Genomic DNA, 20,415 nt, shown 5'->3' with positions numbered 1-20,415 from the left:
AGGCAGAAGAGCTGCTTCTGGGAACAGGGTAGAGGTGATTTACTTGGTGCCTGGGTAATGGGAAGTTTCCTCTGTGCAGTTTCTTACAACCCCTGTTTGTGGAATCAAGACTTGTGTACATTTGGTAAATAAATAAATTACAGTAAGAAAATACCTGACTGCTTAACTGATTTCAGCTTCAGATGGGAAACTGAACTGCAAAGCTTCAAAAATATGCTACCCTTGCCAAAGGAGTAACATTATTTCTTTGTATTTACAGTAATGCCTAGAGCTCTTAGGTTATGTCTACGCTAGCACTTTTGTTGGTAAAACTTTTCTCAATCAGGGGTATGAAAAAAACACACCTCTGACCGACATAAGTTTCCCTGACAGAAGCGCTGGTGTGGACAGCGCTGTCGGCGGGAGATGCTCTCCTGATGACATAGCTACTGCTGCTCTTTGGGGGTGGTTTGATTATGTGGATAGGAAAGCTCTCTCCCATTGGCATAGCGTGGCCTGGCTACCCAGGAGACCTTACAGCGATGCAGCTGTAGCGGTACAGCTGTGCTTCTCTATGGTTTGTAGTGTAGACATAGCCGAAGTGAGATCAGGGCCCCATTGCATTAGTCACTGCTCAAACACATAGGGCTAGTCTACACTAGAAGTGTTACAGCTGCGCTACTGTAGCGCTTCTCGTGAAGATGCTCGGTGCTGACGAGAGAGCTCTCCCATCGGCATAATAAAGCCATCTCCATGAGAGGCAGTAGCTATGATGTCAGGAGAATCTCTCCCACTGACATAGTGCTGTCCACACCAGCCCATAGGTTGGTGAAACTTATGTCATCACTCAGGAGAGTGGCTTATTCACACCCCTGAGTGACGTAAGTTATAATGACAAAAGTAATAGTGTGTACAAGCCCATCGTAAGAGAGAGTCTGCCCGAAGAGCTTGCAATCTAAATAGACAAAATAATTAAAGGGGGTGGGGAAAGAATTAAAGCATGGAGAGGTGAAGTGACTTGTCCAAAGTCACAAAGCAGGTCAGTAGCAGAACTAGGAAGATAACACAAGTTTCCTGAGTCCCAGCCCGCTGCCTTATCCACTACCCCAATCTGGCTCTTGGACAAAACCCTAGAGTTTGAACCAGGATCCAAGTAGCAGTTGCACACTATAGATTTGTCTACAGACTCTACACAATTAGACTGCGGCTAGCTCTGGTATGAATCTGATTCTCACTAGCTTACCGCACAGTCTAACTGTTTATGTGCAAAGTTCATTAATGAGCTATTGACGCGTCTGCAGGATCCATACAGACTGCAGCAGGTTAGTGTATGGTAGATTCACACTCCAGCTGGCCGCAGTCTAATTGTTTGTGTAAACAAGCCTGTACTGTGCAAGAGCTTCTTGGGTAGCTACTTGTCTACTTTGTGCTTGATACATGGAATGGGGTATACTTCATGCATTCTGGCCTTCTTGCTGTGGGAAAGATTGTCCCAGTCTGTAGAAAATCCCATGAGAGGAGAGTTGGGGGGGGGGGGATGATAATTCCAGGCAGTTCCCCTTGCTGACTTTTCTCCCACGTTGTTCTGTGGGGTGGGATGGAAATTCTCTCTTTTACCCTTCCACCACAAAAGGGACAGGGATTTGGATGTAGATTCTGCGCCTTCCCACTCCTTTCTGACCTGCAGTTGCTCTTTTTGATACATGCATCCCCGCCAGACACATCTATGCCCTTTCAGTCAACATAGTACCATTAGCCTACAATAGTGGTTCTCATCCAGGAGTACATGTGCCCCTGGGGGTATGCAGAGGTCTACCAGGGAGTGCATCAACTCATCTAGATGTTTGCCTAGTTTTACAACAGGCTACATAAAAAGCTCGAGCGAACTCAGTACAAATTAAAATTTCATACAGACAATGACTTGTTTATACTGTTCTATATACTATACACTGAAATGTAAGTACAATGGTTTATTTGAATAGATTTATTTTATAATTATCTAGTAAAAATAAGGAAGTAAGCAATTTTTCAGTAATAATGCGCTGTGACACTTTTGTATTTTTATGTCTGATTTTGTAAGCAAGTAGTTTTTAAGTGAGTTGAAACTTGGGAGGGTAGGCAAGACATATCAGACTCCTGAAACGGGTACAGTAGTCTGGAAAGGTTGAGAGCTGCTGCCCTACTACAAGCATGTTACAAATGGTTGGTTTTGAAGTGTAGGTAGGGCATGAACGTTGAAGAATGTATGGTATATTTCACAATTTACAGCAAATTTGTGTTGAAACTGTCATTCATTTATTGATTTTTTTTTTTTTTTTTTGCCTTGACAGTATTTTAGTTTTCTCTTTTCTGTTGTCGAAAATAACTACATGTAATTGCGTATGCAAAATATAGGGCTTAAGAGTTTGTGGTGGTTCTATTTCTTTCTTTTTTTAATCAAATGTACCATCTGTTCATTGCCCTGGACATATGCTACACATTTTAAAAAAATTTAAAGGGTGAAATAAATTCTGTGGCTTGTGAGTGATTCCATGGTTTTATGGCGGTACATAAACAAAAGACAAGTATCAAGATTTTAAAAATGGATTGTGATTTAGGTGGGTTTAAGTGGCTGCATTGTTGCCATTTCTGCAGTGCTGCTTTATTTTTAATAGTAGTATATGAAGTACTTAGATTTTTTATGGTTAGAAAAGACTATTCTGTTCTTAATAAGTATGTGAAACTCTTACTAACTAAACCCAATGGAGGGTGAGAAGTTATTTAATATGGCTTTAAAGGGGTATAGCTATAAGCAATGGGATGGAATTAAACAAGGAGAAAAGTGAGCTAAATATTAGGGGGGGAAATTTCAATAATGAGCTCTAGAAGGATGGGGAAGTCTCCCATGAGAATGGGGCAGTTCATTTAAAACTGGACTTGACAAAGCATTAGGAAAATATACATTTCTGCCAATGGAGGAATTGACTTTCAAATGCTGCAGAACTTGTAAAATGTGATTAATCCATTTTTATTCTTTATTATAAAAATAATTTAATCAACAGAAGTGGCCACTAACCACATGAAGGTCCTAACTGGAAACTAACATTTTTTTTTTTTACTGATTTACAATACATTTATTTTGTATTGATTGAGGTTTTACTATAGTTACATGGTACTACAGTCTGTATCTGAAGTACCCCCTGGATATGTACTTGTGATAAAGAGAAGCATCTAAAGTATTTATAATCTGAACAGCACTGGTTATTGGCATTATCTACTTTTTAGCACCAATAGAATAATTATTTTTTTCTAACACTCCTTCCTGTTAAAAATAGAGTGTTAATGATAAGAAATGAAATAAAACAATTACTGCAAAGTGTTGGGGTCGTCTTCTATAATTGAAATCCCTTTGTATTCATATTTCTTGTGAAAATAGAGGTCTACTCTCCCATCTTTGCTTTTTGGGGAATGCACATACTCATAACCCATCAAATATTTTCAAAAGTCATGTGTATATGAGAATCCTCAAGTACTTTTCAGATATTGGTGAGATTAACTCACAATCCTTCTTTATGCCTCAATTTCATAATCCATTAAAGGAAGCATATATATTAGAAAAATTGGTACCTGTATTATTGCAATAGCCAGGAATGGTGCAGGTGTACCTGGGCTAAACTGTTTGATTAGCTAGGTTTTGGATGCTTTTATCACCTTGCATGAAAAGTTGTGCGCTTGAGTCACATCCACGCTAGTGGTTTAGCCCCATTGCTAGCTGTTACTGTAAAACAAACTGCCAATATTTTAAGTGCAAATGGAATTGCAGAGGAAGTCTGTGGCAGAACTGAGTAAAACCCAGATCTCTGTACGCCTATGCCTTAACCACCAGACCATGCTTCCTCCCTGTACAATATATAGTTCATATATACTTTTTATTTTTTTAAATGTGAGTAAAAATCACCTCAGTTATACGTTACTGCCCCATAGCCTGTAAGAAAAGAAAGAGTGAGGTATAGATGGGTATAATAAGGTGTTTTTATTTAAAACAAAAGTATATGAAAGGTGTGTATATTAGAAACCAATATTTTCCTCTTCCTTCTGTATGTCACTTGTCATCTTAGATTTTTAATCTGATCAGGGATGGGAAGCATATTGTTAATGTGCTTGTACATGTCCTAGCACAAGGTGGCCCTGGTCCTGACTGAGGCCTCAGGGCATTACTGTAATACACATAATTCCTACTAGAATTAATTCAAATTGTATTAATTTTATTAACTGTGTAAATGCCACATATGCATGGATCATGTATTTCAAAGCAAATAGCTGCATCTTAAAACTCTGGCTATTAGCAGGCCTATGAAAGACTTGCCCAACTGGAAATGTAATTTTGATTTGTCTTATAAACACACCTGAGCTTGGCCTAAACTAGAGAATGATTGTAGGTCTAATTGACACAGTACTTAAAATGTTGGTGACAGCTGGCAACCCCTATACATTAGGACTCTCAATTTTGCTACCACCAGTAAAATTTAACTGATTTTAGTATTAGTAGGAAGCTTTGCAAAATGTCCCAAGACAAGTTTGGAGAGAAAAATGTACTCGCTTCCCCATCTAGAGTTTCTGTGGTTTAGGGGAAGAACAAGCAGTTCTGTGAGGAATTCGTTCCAGAGCTGAGAATCTTTTTGAGATATTGTGATTGATCAGATGCCTCTTTTTGAGATATTGTGTATTGATCAGTGCAAAGCACAGGAATTGGTTCTGTTCCTGGCTGTGTAAAAGTAAAAGAAACTGCTGAGATGCTTTGCTTTTTCTTCTAAGGGTATGTCTACACTACCAAATTAGGTCAATTTTATAGAAGTCGATTTTTAGAAATCGATTTTATACAGTCGATTGCGTATGTCCCCACTAAACGAATTAAGTCGGCTGAGTGCGTCCTCACTACAGTGGCTAGCATCGACTCACGGAGCGGTGCACTGTGGGAAGCTATCCACAGTTCCTGCAGTCTCCACTGGAATTCAGGGTTAAGCTCCCAATGCCTGAGGGGGCAAAAACATTGTCACTGGTGGTTTTGGGTACACATTGTCAGTTTACCCTCCCTTCCTCCGTGAAAGCAACTGCAGACAATCGTTTTGTGCCTTTTTTCCTGGGTTAACCGTGCAGACACCATAGCATGGCAAGCATGGAGCCCGCTCAGCTCACCACTGCTGTTGCAAGTATTGTAAACACCTCACACGTTATACTGCAGTATGTGCAGAACCTGGCTAAGAGACAGCAGCACGAGGACGATTGTGAGGAGGACATGGACACAGATGTTCCTGAAAGCATGGGATGTGGCAATTGGGACATCATGGTGGCAGTGGGGCTGGTTGATACAGTGGAACGCCGATTCTGAGCCCAGCAAACAAGCACAGACTGGTGGGACCGCATAGTCTTGCAGGTATGGGATGATTCCCAGTGGCAGCAAAACTTTCGCATGCATAAGGCCGCTTTCCTGGAACTCTTGTGAGTTGCTTTCCCCCATCTTGAAGCGCAGGAATACCGAGATGAGAGCTGCCCTGACAGTTGAGAAGCGAGTGGCGATAGCCCTGTGGAAGCTTGCAATCCCTGACTGTTACCGGTCAGTCAGGAATCAATTTGGAGTGGGCAAATCTACTGTGGGGACTGCAGTGATTCAAGTAGCCAATGCAATTACTGATGTTCTGCTATCAAGGGTAGTGACTCTGGGAAATGTGCAGGTCAGAGTGGATGGCTTTGCTGCAATGGGTTTCCCTAACTGTGGTGGAGCGATAGACGGAACACACATCCCCATCTTGGCACCGGACCACCTTGCCAACCAGTACATAAATAGCAAGGGGTACTTCTCAATGGTGCTGCAAGCACTGGTGGATCACAAGGGACATTTCATCGAGATCAAGGTGGGATGGCTGGGAAAGGTGCATGACGCTCGCATCTTTAGGAATTCTGGGCAGCTGCAGGAAGGGACTTACTTTCCAGACCAGAAAATTACTGTTGGGGATGTTGAAATGCCTATAGTTATCCTTGGAGACCCAGCCTACCCCTTACTCCCATGACTCATGAAGCCATACACAGGTAGCCTGGACAGTAGTAAGGAGCAGTTCAACTATAGGCTGAGCAAGTGCAGAATGGTAGTAGGATGTGCCTTTGGATGTTTAAAAGCTCGTTGGCACTGTTTGCTGACGAGGTTAGACCTCAGCGCAACCAATATTCCCATTGTTGTTACTGCTTGCTGTGTGCTCCATAATATCTGTGAGAGTAAGGGGGGGATGTTTATGGCAGGATGGGAGGTAGAGGCGAATCGCCTTGCTGCCAAATTTGAACAGCCAGACTCTAGGGTGATTAGAAGAGCAGATGTAGGCGCACTGTTCATCAGAGAGACTTTGAAAACCAGTTTCATGACTGGCCAGTTTCCAGGCAGTCATTGTAAGCCAAAGGGTACACGGGTTTGGCTTCTAACACCTTCATAACATGTGGGAATGTTTTCAAACTGCAGCATCCTCCTTTCCCATAGCAGGCAATGCTGGTTATTTGGGATGATACCTTCACCCCTCCTCCGACCTCGTGGCTATGGGATGATCCCTTTTAGCCAAGTGCAAACAGCCCAGCATGAACAGGGTCCTTTTACTGTTCCCTTACAAAAAATTCCCCTATTTCAACCAGGTGATCATGAATGATATCGCTCGCCTGAGGCTAACACAGAAAGATAAAGACCGAATGTTGCTTGAATGCAAACAGAACCCAGAACCATTCACTGCCATGCGTTGTGCTGCAATGATTCCAGACTCCTTGCTACTGGCTTGGTGTGGTAGTGTCCTACTGTGGAGGACAAAATAAGGCAGCCCTCCCCAGAAACCTTCAGCAAAGGCTTTCAGAGTACCTCCAGGAGAGCTTCATGGAGATGTCCCTGGAGGATTCCCACTCCATCCCCAGACACATTAACAGACTTTTCCAGTAGCTGTACTGGCTGCGAATGCACCCCAAGTCTTTAGGGCAAATCAAACATTAAACACTATTGCTTTTAAACCCTGTACGGTAGTTACAAATGTGCACTCTCCTCCTTCAGGATCGGGGATCCCGCCTTGGGTGGTATTGGCTTCAGGGTGATGAAAAGGTCCTGGCTGCCGGGGAGAATGGATTCACCGCTTGCCTGCTGCGTCTTCTCTTCCTCATCCACAAAATCCTCCTCCATGTTGCATGAGACTCCCCCTTTGCAGGTGTCCACGGACAGTGGTGGGGTAGTGGTAGGGTCCCCCTCTAGAATGGCATGCAGCTGATCATAGAAGCGACATGTATGGGGCTCTGACCCAGAGCAACCGTTTGCCTCCTTTGTCTTTTGGTAGGCTTGCCTGAGCTCCTTGACTTTCACGCAGCACTGCTGTGTGTCCCTGTTGTAACCTCTGTGCGATTTTGGCATATATATTAGCATTTCTTCTTTTTGATCGGAGGTCTGCCTGCACAGATTCTTTTCCCCATACAGCAATCAGATCTAGTGTCTCCCATTCGCTCCATGCTGGAGCTTATTTGCGATTCTGGGGGGACTGCATGGTCACCTTTGCTGATCAGGTCGCCATGCTGACCAAACAAGAAAAGAAATTCAAAAGTTCCCAGGGCTTTTCATGTGTAACTGGCTAGTGCATTGGAGTTGAAAGTGCTGTCCAGAGCGGTCACAATGGAGCACTCTGGGATAGCTCCCGGAGGCCAATACAATCGAATTGCGTCTGCACTACCCCAAATTCAACCCAGCAAGGTCGGTTTTAGCGCTATTCCCCTCACCGGGGAAGAGTACAGAAGTTGATTTTAAGAGCCCTTTAGGTCGACGGAATGGGGTTGTTTGTGAAGACGCATTCATTATAAAATCGACCTAATGCAGCTAAATTTGACCTAACCCTATAGTGTAGACCAGGGCTTAGAGGAGTAGGAGAGAGCTTGCAGCCCAAGGAGATAGGGGGCCGGGTATTAAGATGGCTTTAAACCATCTTTGACCCTGTCAATCTTGAGCTGCACCTGTCTCCACAATACCTGTGCTGGATGGATCCTCTCCTAGATAGAACCTGGGCTTCCCTTTGCTGGTGTAAGGCTCTCACCCAGTGTATTGAAAAGTATTTATAGTGAATTTAGTTGTAGCAAAGTTTCTTTTAGGGTGTTCTGACAGATTCCATTCTAAATTCACTTGTTTGCTGACCACAACTAAGCAGTGGGTGTAAATCAGGGCAAACTGTGTTCAATGTCATATAACTTAGCTATGGCCATGTATACATTACCATTTTTGTCGGTATAGCTTATGTCACTCTGGGGTGTGAAAACACTCCCCCCCAAGTGACATGAGTTTCACCGACAAAAGTGCAAGTACAGACAGCGCTGTGTCTGCTGCTCGTGGAGATGGTTTTATTATGTCGACGGGAGAGCTCTCTCCCGTTGACAGAGCGGCTACAAGAGCAATCTTAGAGTGGCACAGCTGTATTGGTACAGCAGTGCCACTGCAATCTTGTGAGTGTAGATATGGCCTTATGACTGCATGCTGGTCACAACAGGGTCTAATTTCTTTATCAGACACCGCAGTAAATGTGATTTGCCTTTGTCTGTGCTGGCCAGCATTGTATCAGTAACGTGATTCTTCAGAATTGTGTTCAAAACAATCAGATCTTATAATGTGGAAAAGTCCTTCTCCCATAGCTGCTCTGACTTTGGTAAAAGGCGAGAGGAGAGGACGTGAGAATAATAATTGAAGCATTTCAGCAAGTCTGTATACACTGTATATACAAGTCTGAGCACTAAAAACTTCAGACTAAGCCAGTATTTAGTCCTGAAGAATCTGTCTGTGGCTGGGCTGGTAGCCCACTTGTAAATCATTTGTAGCACTTTAGAGCATGAATGTGATATGTGTTACAAGCACACTAGAACTTTAAATGAGACTCTAGTGGTGGGAATGCCTCAGAATATTTTTAGAATTGGCACAAACTTGTGGTCCTTAAGAAAAATTTGCATAGAAGTTAATCAGCATTTTATCTGAGTAAGGACTGCAGAGGATTGGGACATTTCTTTAGAAGTACTTTTTTAAGAAGGTCTGTGCATTGAATCCTGAGATGCTTTATTTGTGATTTTTCAAAAGCATCAGAGCAACTTAGAAGCCCAACTCCAGGATTATCTATTCCTGCTGTCCTCAAACTGTGGATTGTGACCCCGTTTTAATGGGGTCACCAGGACTGGCATTAGACTTGCTGGTACCTGGGGCCAAAGCCCAAGCCCCATTGCCCAGGACCGAAACCAAAGCCCGAGGCCCATCACCCCAGGCTAAAGCCTGAGCCCCACCACCTGGGGCTGAAGCCCTTGGGCTTCAGCTTTGAGCCCTCTGCCCATGGCAGTGGGGCTCAGGCTTTGCCCCCATCCCGCTCCCAGGACAGCGGAGCTCGGGCAGGCTCAGACTTCGGTGCCCCTCCTGGAGTCATGTAGCAATTTTTTGTTATCAGCAGGGGGTTGCAATGCAATGAATTTGAGAACCCCTGATCTATCCTAATATTTTATGAATTTATATATTATGGGTGAATCTGGGTCCTTTTATCCTTCCCCTACTGAAGTCATTGTGAGTTTTGGCATGACTTTAGTGGTTGTGAGTTCAAATCATTTGATAACTATGTAATTGTATTTATACTTTAAATAGATGTGTGTGTAGGTATACAGTTGTAAAACGCTGTCTGCAGTAGGACTAAAATGAGTCATTTTTCTGTGACTATGATTTTTAAAGACAGTTTGTTCTTTGATTTCTTGGAATTGGGAATAGTATGTTTGTTTTACCCTTTTGTTCTTGAATAGGTTACAAGTACCATATGAAGGTCAAAATGACAAAATTAATTAAACTAATTCAATACTAATAATAAGAGTATAATGATGATTTTAGTGTGTACGTACATGAAAATGTTCACAAGAAGTTATCTTTTCTACTCTTTACAAGGATTTTATAGTAATAAAAAATAACTTGTTACAATGTTTAGTGCCTTACACTTCATACATATAAATATATAGGCATTTGTGGATCAATCCAATCTAACATCCTGATCCTGCAAGATGCTCAGTAGGAATGAGGGTGCTGAGCAGTTTATAGGATTGGGCGCAAGCTTCAAAAAGAATTGTTGAAAAACAAACAACTCTTCCCTCCCCAATAGATTACCAGTCAGGTGAGTAATTAGTATTATATCACAATTTGGAATTACTGCACAGAGTATTAATTTTATTTATTTATTGTATTGCATTAGCACTTAGGGCCCCTTGTGTTAGGCACTTTTCAAATATATAATAAAGCCATCGTCCCAGCATTGAGTAAAGATCAATATTCCAACCTCATTTGAATAAATCCACAGCTTAAAACACAAGGATTTCTGAAGTCTATTTTATAATACTGTGTAACAAATACATATATTTAAATTTATCAAAACTTCTAAAACCATTTTATTATTTTGCTCTGTAAAACTTTTGTGACTATTAACTGTGTTGTCCCTATTCTCCTATGATGCCTCCTGATGCTCTGATGCTGTTCCTTTTACCTGATTTGAGGCAAATTCAACTTTCTGATAGATACGCTCAGCTCCTATTGAAGTCAGTGGATGTTACACACATGTATCTGAGATTCGGAGGCCAAACTTCATCATTTTCTGCTTTTCATTTTGCCTCTGTCCTCTTTAGCTCTGTTAAATATTTAATATTAAAGCTTTGCTTGCTGAGAGTGCTTCTTGATGTACACATCTAATTTTGTGAGAATCCTGTGAGGGACAGCAGTCTTATGGTCCCATAATGGTAATACACCAGCATAATTTAATAGTATGCAAATAAAAATGTTATTGCAGGACAAACAATCTCAAACAGAAGACAACAGGAGTTGTAAATACTTAAATTGTTTTTACAATGAGAAATGGTTGTAAGAGATCAGAGAGAACAGACTGACCATGTCTTCCCGTTTCTTTCCTTTGCTATCCCTTTCCTTCTGAGAACCTCCCCATTCCAAAGAGTCTCTGTGTATGTCTACTCTGCGTTTGGAAGGGTGATGGCAGCACAGGCAGATGTACTCAAACTAGCTTTAATCTAGCTAATGGGAATACCAATAGCAGTGAACTTGTGGCAGCACAGGCTAGCCACACAAGTAAATAGCCCAGATCTTGGGCAGGCTTATACAGCTTGCACTGAAGCAGCTTCATTGCTTTTGGTACTTGTGCCAGCTAGTTCAAATGTCTACATCTGCATCAATCATACCTCTGATTGCAGTGCAGACATACCCAATTACTGAGTCTTTCACCAGTACTTCCCCTGCAATACATCTTTGAAGTTTGAGTGGCTTTTTTATTTTTTTTTCATTCAGTTGGCTAAGGTTTCCCCACTTCCTCTCCTGTGGCTCAGCAAGTGTGCCAATTTCATTTTGCATTATGCAGCCAAAGTGATGTGCTTAATGCTGCTAGTTTAGGCCCCATGTTCCCCTGCTTTGGCAGTCAAGAATCTTTTCTGCAGTTATAGTTAAAAGCTAACTTGGGATGGGTGTGATTTTTTTTTTTTTTTTTTGAAAGCACCTGAGTGAAAATCAATTAGACTTGAGCTCCTAAGATGTTTAGGTGCTTTCAAAACTCTCACACTATGTGTGGCGTGTTCACTCGCTCTCTGCTCAGGAATATATTGAGAGGCCATTAAATTAAAGAGTGGATACATGAAAAATGTTTAAACCTTCTATTTAAAAGATGCAGAAGGAAATGTATCTAAAATGACTTCAAGTTGTAAATGTGCTGAGTTATGAGGCTCCTGCTAAACAAACAATAAAGTAATGCTGTGGCTTTTTTTAAACTGTAGCATTTTTAGAAACCTTTTGCTTAATTCAAAGTTAGATGAAAGTTTAAAAAGATAATAGTGAATGAAAAGAATGAAACAAAGATTCCCCCTGGCCCCACATAAAGTGTTGTATGTGCCTGTTCAACCCAGGTGGAATGTGACCCAGCTATTCCTTGATTCATTTGAAGCAAATGAAGTTGATGACATTGAAATGGTTAAAGGTAGTATGTAGGTGGGAGGTGTACAGCAAAGTGGCGGGTAGCGAGAGAAGGTTCAGTCCCAAAATTTATCTCTGCCTGGTCATTTTGTGAGCCACCCCACTGCCTGCATGCATGCCCAGCTCAACAAGTGAAGCTCTGCATCTGGTGGTGCTAAGGCCAGGAAGTGGGCAGGACATTGTGGGGTGAGGGCCCTGCTTGCCATACTGAATTCCTGGCAAATGGAGCTAGATTTCTCAGTCCCAGCCGGGGATGCTGGCTTCTGGTTCATGAGTGGTGCTTCCCGGAAAGGTTGAAGTTCGCAAAGTGACAGTTGGTGGAGGCTCCAACAGGCAGGGAGATTCAGAAGCTATATCTGATGCAGAATATGGGGAAAGAGGAGCTATGGTAGACCAGTCTGAGTGGAGATCTGGGGAATTCCTGAGAGGAAGAGGTATGGATTCCACAGATCGGAGAGTAGAATCCCCACACTGGGGGTTGGGATGAGGTTCACTGGGACAGGGTGAGAGCCCTGAGGGAAGGAGGGATCTTGTGGGGATGGTGGGGAGAGGAGTCCTGGGGGAAAAGATGGAGGTGGGGGAGTCCTGGAGAAGGGAAAAACCTGCAGCCCTGTACCTAGTAGGGCCAGGAAGGGATGGGGGGTGTTGCAGCGGGAGGGCCCCACCTGCATGTATGTGCATCAAGTGGCACTGGAGCGGACTTCTCCGTATCTGTATGTAGCAGCCCAGGAAGAGCCAACGGGCCAGAGTTGGGAGCCAGGCTGAGCCCCAGGGGACAGGAGCTGCCATTGTGTGGTAAGTGCAGGGTAGTCTCGCCCTTCCACTCCCAAAAAAATGTTTTCACCAGCCACCTATAGTATAGAGCGGTGTTGCAAGAATACTGGAAGGTCTAGAAGAAAACATCAAATCTAAAATAACCACTTCTAAAAGGTTTGTTCTCACCCCTTGATGGGAGTCACTCCTTTCATGTATCATGGCCCTGGCTGAACACTCAGGTCAAAGTTCAAATAATTTCTTCCTTCGTTGGCTCACGCCATAGAGAAATCCATTTGTTTTTTGGCATTATTCAGTCCTTCTGAGGATGAAGACAGTTTACTTTAATCTATTTGTAAGGCCCTCATCGTTAGTATATGAGCACCTCCCAAGTATTTAAAAATATAAATAATGTGTAATATCCCTTTCCAGCCTACAGGAGAAATAACTTGCTTTTAGTTTATATTTTTGTGTGTGTGAGAGGTAGTGGGTGTGGGCAGTGTAACTTACTGAAGATAAACTACATTGAAGAGAGATCAGTTTTGCATTTGGGGCCGGTTCCAGAGCCTATTTAAAATTGGGCCCCTTTAACATGTCTTAAATTAGGCACCCAAAAATGGAGGTTCTCAAAATCACTTGTCACTCCAGAAAATCTTGCCTACATTCTTCTGATGCTTTCTTACATTCTCTATGCTGCTTAAAAGCCACTGGATTTTGACAGTTTTAATTGGAAGCTATGTAGAAAAGTACTATTTCTACTAGGGTTTTCTGTCATCAGTCTATAATTACTATAATTACAAAAAATTAGGTGTTTCCAATATAATTTAAATATTTTGCATTTATCAGGTAAAAATGCAGTATCTGATCATGCTTACACAGCATGTTTCAGTGCTGGAAGGTGTGGAGTTAATTCCTTCTAAGGTATGAATGTATTAGTTTTTGGTCATTTAAATGGTATGTGCTATCAGTGTCTTGTAGCTTTTGTGTTTTATCAGAGTAGCCTGGAACCTCAGGATAAATAAAATGTAATGACCAAATAATAAGTAAGAGATCTGCATTTTTATTTTTTTTAACGATTTATTTAGGAAGTTTTAACAAGCTTACAGATCCTTGCCATGTAAATATCAGAGACAAAATAATAATCATTACAACAGTGAGCTTTTGTTTAGAGATTATATAGGAATATAGTAATCTCATCTTTCTCTTTAACAGGGTGTTACCATATTACACAGTGAGTTTCATTACGCTACCCATGTCATCACTAGTGATTTTTATTAAATTGAATGAACTCTCTTGGATCTGCATTTGTAGTACTGGGTGATGCATTGTGCTAAAATGATAGCCCCTTTTTATATTTCGAGGATATATTTTTATATTTCACCTTCCTGTGCAGCATAGGACATGGGTCACTTGCAGATTTAAATTATTGTTAATGGTGGATTCTCTGAAACTTGAAGTCTTTAAATCATGATTTGAGAACTCAGTAAATCAGCCAGAGAGTCTATTACAGGAGTGGGTGGGTGAAGTTCTGTGACCTGCAGTGTTCAGGAGATAATCATGATGGTCCTTTCTGACCTTAAAGTCTATGAGACTGAATGCAAATAGAAAGACTCCCATGGACTTCAGTGTTGTTTTAGATCAGGTTCTTCATTTGAAAAGTGGTGAGATCTGTGGTCATTCATATGACATAAGAATAGAAGAATGGACATACTGGGTTAGACCAAAGATCTGTCTAGCCGAGTAGTCTGTCTCTTGCAGTGGCCCGTGCCAGTTGCTTCACAGGGAATGAACAGAACAGGGCAATTTCGAGTGATCCATTTCCTGTCATCCACTCCCACCTACTTGCAGTTTGAGGATTAGGGATACCCAGAGCATGGGATTGTGTCCTGACCATCTTGGCTAATAGGCATTGATGGACCTATCTTCCAGAAACTTATCTAATTCCTTTTCAACCGCAGTTACACTTTTGCCCTTTACAATATCCCATGGCAATATCCACAGGCTGACTTTGCATTCTGTGAAGAAGTACTTCCTTATATTTGTTTTAAACCAGTTGCTTATTAATTTCATTGGGCGACCCCTAGTTCTTGTTATATGAAGGGGGTAAATAGTACTTTCCTGTTCACTGTCTCCATATCATTCATGATTTTATGGACCTCTATAATATCCCCCCTTAGTTATCTCTTTTCTAATCTGAACAGTCCCAGTCTTTTTAATCTCTCCTTGTATAGAGCAGCTCCGTACACCTAATGGTTTTTGTTGCCTTTCTCTGTACCTTTTCAAATTCTAATCTTTCTTAAAATAGGGTGACCAGAACTGCACACAGCGTTCTAAGTGTGGGCATATCATGGATATATAGGTTTTATTATTTATTCCTTTCTTAATGATTCCTAACACTGTTGGCTTTTTTGACAGCCACTGCATATTGAGCAGATGTTGAGATGATTTTTTCCAATGTGCATTATTTTGCACTTATCAGTATTGAATTTAATCTACCAAAATGTCCTCTAGTAACCCAGTTTTGTGAGATCACTTTGTAACTCTTCTCAGTCAGCTTTGGATTTAAATATTGTGTGTAATTTTGTATTGTCTGAAAACTTTACCACCTCACTGTTCACCCCCTTTCCCAGATAATTTATGAGTATGTTGAACAGCACAGGTCCCAATACAAGTCCTTTGGGGACCCTGCTATTTACTAATTCATCAATTGTGAAAACTGACTGTTTACTTTGTTTCCTAGCTTTTAACCAGTTACTGATTAAACAGGGGACCTTGTCTCTTACCCCATAACTGCTTAGTTTGCTTAAGAGCCATTGGTGAGGGACCTTGTCAAAGACTTTCTGAAAGTCAAGTGTGCTATATCCACTGGATCACCCTTGTCCACATGCTTGTGAACTCCCTCAAAGAATTCTAATAGATTGGTGAGGGATCACTTCTCTTTACAAAAGTTATGCTGACTCTTCCCCAACATATTGTGTTTATCTATGTGTCTGATAATTTTGTTCTTTACTGTAGTTTCAACCAGTTTGCCACATGTGGAAATAAGCTCCATGTTCTAGGTCCAGCTCCTGGGAAAATCTGCCTTCTGCTTTCACAAGCCTCACCGTTTTGGTCAGCAGTTTCATTGGAATGTTCCTGTCATGGGAGGTCATTATCGTGGAGGGATAAGTGATCTCTTAGGTAGCTAAGGCCAATCTAACAGAGGATTGGAATATGAGGATGAATCCTTGAATTGAATTCCCTATTCAATGCAGAGAGCAGAGTGCTCAGGTAATGTGTTCCTGGTGGTCTGTGTTGCTAGGTAGACTGATCCCCAAAATAGATAATAAAGAGGAATGCTGGTTTTGATTCATTAGAGTCACGCATCTTTTTGTAATTACTAAAAGGACCTGATTAAGTTACGTGGGTTGGGAATGCTAATGAGTGGAAGCACAGACCAGAGGAAGACGCTACTTTCAGAATGAAAATATATTGTTTTGGTTAGTTGTCAAGTCTGTCTTTCCTTTTCTCCTTCCTGTGCATTGAGTCGTCAATTAGCAGTTATATAGTGTATCCCCAACTATATATTTTCTTACTGAATTTATTTCTCTTTTCCTGCGCTCTTATGGAAAATAACTGGTAAGCTGAAATGCCATAAGAGAGGTAGAAGGCAAGAGTGGGTAGTAAAAGAGCATGTAGTTCAAAAACAAAAGTGTTGACCAAAAAACAAGTCATTACAACTTTGTGCTGCATAGACAGAAACATCACTGAGCTAGGAGGTGACAGTCGTTCTCTGTTTGGTACTGATGAAATCACTCCCACATTACTCTGAGTTTTAGGTACCTCAGTACCTGAAAGAAGGTGATAAAGTAGAGGAAATTCAGGAAAAAGCAATAAAAATAGCTAAGAGGATGAAGGAATTGACTTATGATGAAAGTAAATGAATACATATTACTTGTTCAGGTAAGTAAAGGGCAAATATGATGCTACCAGCCAGTATTCAAAGGATGTAAACACAAATGAGCAAGATGAATTGTTTAGAGTGGTCCAAAGTTATCTAGTTAAGAGTAATGGGATAAATAAATATCATGGTGACGGGCTCTTTATAAATACCTAGAAAAAAGCAAAGGACAAATTAAACTGAATATAAGGGCAATCTCCTAACTGGTAGTGTTTATTTGTATTACTGTAACACCTGGGAGCCTTAATCACAGACCAGGACCCCGTTGTGCTGATGTTGTACAAACAGAACAAAAAAGCAGCCCTTAGCAGTGATATCAATGAGATATGTCCAGAATATTCCAAAGGAATGGTGGAAGGCCTTCCTTCTGCTGGAGACCTTAACAATTAAATTGGCCAAATTAATGGAGAATAAACTCTAAAAAACAGAATACTGGCTAGAGGAGGGGGTTAGGTGATCTAATAAATCTTTTGTGTGTCTGATTTCTCTGCTATAATACCATCATTTAATTCCTCATGTCCTGTACTTGTTCTTCATCTGACCTGGTAAATTAGATTCTTAAGTATATTGTATTTATTTTTACTCCAGATATTATTTTTTAATATTTAATTGTTTTCGTGCTCCATCAGAGATGCATACAATCCAGAAAGATAAACTGCATTATTTTTCTTTTCATCTAAATCGCCATTTGAAACAATTTCTTCATAACAACCACCATACTACTGTTTACTGTTTAGAATAATGATGTTTGTTCCTCTCTATGTAGAGTGCCCTTCCTCTGCTTGGATTCCATTTGGAAGTAGCTGCTATATTTTTCTTCAAGGCACATTAGATGAATTGAACAGTATTGATGATGCCAGAAATCTCTGTAAAGACAATGGTACTGTAATCCGTCTCTTTTATTTCTGATGTATTATTAAGAGAGATGTACTCTGGTTGCATTTAATGAATAACTGTATTATTTTAGGACATTATTGTTATTAAACATGCTAAAATAATAAAGGTAATTAAACATCATTTTGAGAACACAAGTGGACCAAGAAAGAAATTTCCCCCTTGTGTGGCAAAGCATTGCACATTTGGCTAAATGCATTTTTTGTCTTTCTTTGGAATCACCAAGTACTAGTTACTGTTCTGGTCTGATCCAATACAGCCAATCCTGTGTTTCTGGTGAATAATACTGTCATCTAGATGGATAGCTGTCGAGCCTTGTGATTTAAGCTGATTTCACAGATTTTTTTACTGTCACCCAGGACTTTCTCAGTAGTCAAAGTATGGTAGTAGAGCAACTGCTTTTTTAATACTTCACCTTGATGGATGAGCTTCCAAATGTTCTTCAAGTTGTACTGGTGTTTATCTGAGAACGGGGAATGAAGTGGCAGTCAGATACTCTGGAAACGCTTCCATATCCTTGTTAGAAAAAGAGATTACCACAATTTTTGCTGTGTTAAGCATATATGATATCTCACCAGGTAACCCTGGACCCGAGTCCTTGCCTCAGTGTTCTCTGTAAAGTCTGGAAGTGACTGTCATTCTCTCATTTTTCATTACTGCTTTTCCCCCACAGTAAAAAATCATAGATGTAGACTTAAAATTTCAGTCTAGATTCTTCTTTTAGCCCTACATGGCAGAGGAGAGGTGCAAGGAGTCTTCCCTAGACGCCCGCCCCACCCTATCCCAGCCCCCATTCACAGCTAGGCAAATTCATGGTACTGCTCTTGGAACAGGAAGACCAGCAGAGTCTAATGAAGACACAGTTGTTGTTCGATTCTCTGATGGGAAGGGAAAGAGAAACCATTACCCTGCTAGCTAAGCCAAGCTCATGCTTTACTCTGTAACATAGCGTAGCAGTAGGCTTTCCTGTGCGGCATTCCCAGAAGCATTGTGCCTGCCTCATATATTGTTGCCAGAACAGTGCATGTCCACATCCTCGCCTTGCCACAGGGCGAGGACTTAAAGCAATAATAATAGTTCCTTCCTCTGGAATACCATCATTTTCTTTCAATGGTAGTGAAAGTAAAAAAAAATATAAACTGAACTGACATCTCCACCATTGTAACCTGGAATATATGGTTAAAGAGACTGTCCATAATTGCTTGCATATTACGTCACTTATTCCATAGGGACACAGTTTACTGTTTGTTTGTTTTAAATGGAAGATTACTTTGGGTTTTTTGCCATTTTTGGTTCAGTCCTATACTTGCTAATGGGAATGGGAAAATTCCCAGTGGCTTCAAATGGAACATGATTAAGGTTACAATTTTGTCATGGATATTTTTAGTAAAACTCATGGACAGGTCACAGGCAATAAACAAAAATTCACAGACTTGTCCCTGACTCTTACTAAAAGCATCCCTGACAAAATGGGGAGGGAAGAAGGTCCATCACCCTGCCCCACTGAATGCAGCAGCAGGGAGCTGCGCCCCCCCACTCCTACCCAGTGCCTGAAAGGCACCCTGACCATGGGGCTAGGAGCTGGGTTGGCCCCACTGCTGCAGCTGAGAGATCTGGGGGGTTCCCCGCTGCCATAGCAGCTGGGCTACTGTAGGGCCCCAATGTCATGGAAAGTCACGGAATTCGTAACCTCCGTGACGTACTAGTAGTCTTAAATATGATCAGCTATTCAACATTTTTTTAACATTCAACGTACTGTTCTAAATTTTATTTTATATTAAGTCTTATTTTACAATGGAAAAATGGTTATTAAAAATCAGCTGAGCACTGACAAGGAATTTCTGAAGCAGAATGCTGTTTCAACTTTTAGCTATTTCAGAGTTGTGCTTATGTATTAAACTAAAAGGTTTGGACTTACTTACGTGTATGTGAAGATCTTTCCCATAGCTCATTAATATTTTAAAGAGATTTGTATTGCAAACAGCATGTAAATGATATGATGATACTGTAAGTTACAAAAGAGCTTAAATTTTGTGTTTCTTTTAAATTATCCACTAATAGTCAGTGTAGTCAAATTGAGTACAAAATCTGAGACACATCAAGGGAAAAAAAGACTACAAATCAACTCTTTGATCTAATTAAATTATCTAAATTGTTTAGATTTTTTTCAGATTACATACTTAAATGTCTAAGTACTTGTGTGTTTGCTAACATCTTAAATGGCATTTATATGACACTATGTGAATGCATTGTATATCCTGTCAGTCTGTCATTGCACTGCTGGTATGTGGGTAATGTATGTACACAATTGATTGGATACTGGGTGGATCAGTATGTTAAGATGCTTTTCATATAGTATTTATAGTTGTTTCACTTCTGTTGCATGAAACTTGCTTTCAAAATTAGATTTATAGGGGGATTTTTTTTTTCAAATACAGCTTCTGGAGCAGACATTATTAGTATAAAAAATAAAGAGGAGAATACCTTTATACAAGAAATGTTCAAAAATCACTGGCAAGTCCCTGATTATATTTCGTTGGGCATGTTCTTTGACACAGATGGTAAGTGAGAAGTACCTTGTTGATATCTTAATACTTTGTCTCTCTTAACTGTAGAAAATGCAGGTCTTTGTGGTGGAATTATTAAATTACACAGCAGCCTCAGTTCAGTTCTTATTGAAAAGGTGTCCACATCCAAAAAACAATTGCCATGCTTATCAGAACCATTGTTGGCAATGTCAGGGATTGAATGAGAATAGAAACATAACTAATCTCTCAGCCCTAGATGGTCCCTCCAAATCTGGGTTGAGACATGTCAGTCTCATGGACTACAT

At 40.8% G+C, this 20,415-nt stretch overlaps 1 protein-coding gene across 3 annotated transcripts in view; it reads left to right on the top strand.

Annotated features, from left to right (window-relative positions):
• Nucleotides 1-20,415, top strand: part of CD302 (CD302 molecule) — a 38,959-nt gene that overhangs the window by 3,950 nt on the left and 14,594 nt on the right. For 2 of the 3 annotated variants that reach the window (XM_043505172.1, XM_038421541.2), the window contains exons 2-3: nt 17,455-17,568; nt 20,021-20,143. In XM_043505172.1, the coding sequence (XP_043361107.1) occupies nt 17,455-17,568; nt 20,021-20,143 (237 nt within the window). Of the gene's footprint in view, nt 1-2,452; nt 2,577-17,454; nt 17,569-20,020; nt 20,144-20,415 lie in introns of those variants that run through there. The other variant, XM_043505171.1, reaches the window with a different exon arrangement.

This window comes from Dermochelys coriacea, chromosome 11 (genome assembly GCF_009764565.3).
Source record: "Dermochelys coriacea isolate rDerCor1 chromosome 11, rDerCor1.pri.v4, whole genome shotgun sequence".
NCBI lineage: Eukaryota > Metazoa > Chordata > Testudines > Dermochelyidae > Dermochelys > Dermochelys coriacea.
The sequence above is the reverse complement of the archived record's forward strand: the minus strand, read 5'-3'. Positions and strand labels throughout refer to the sequence as shown.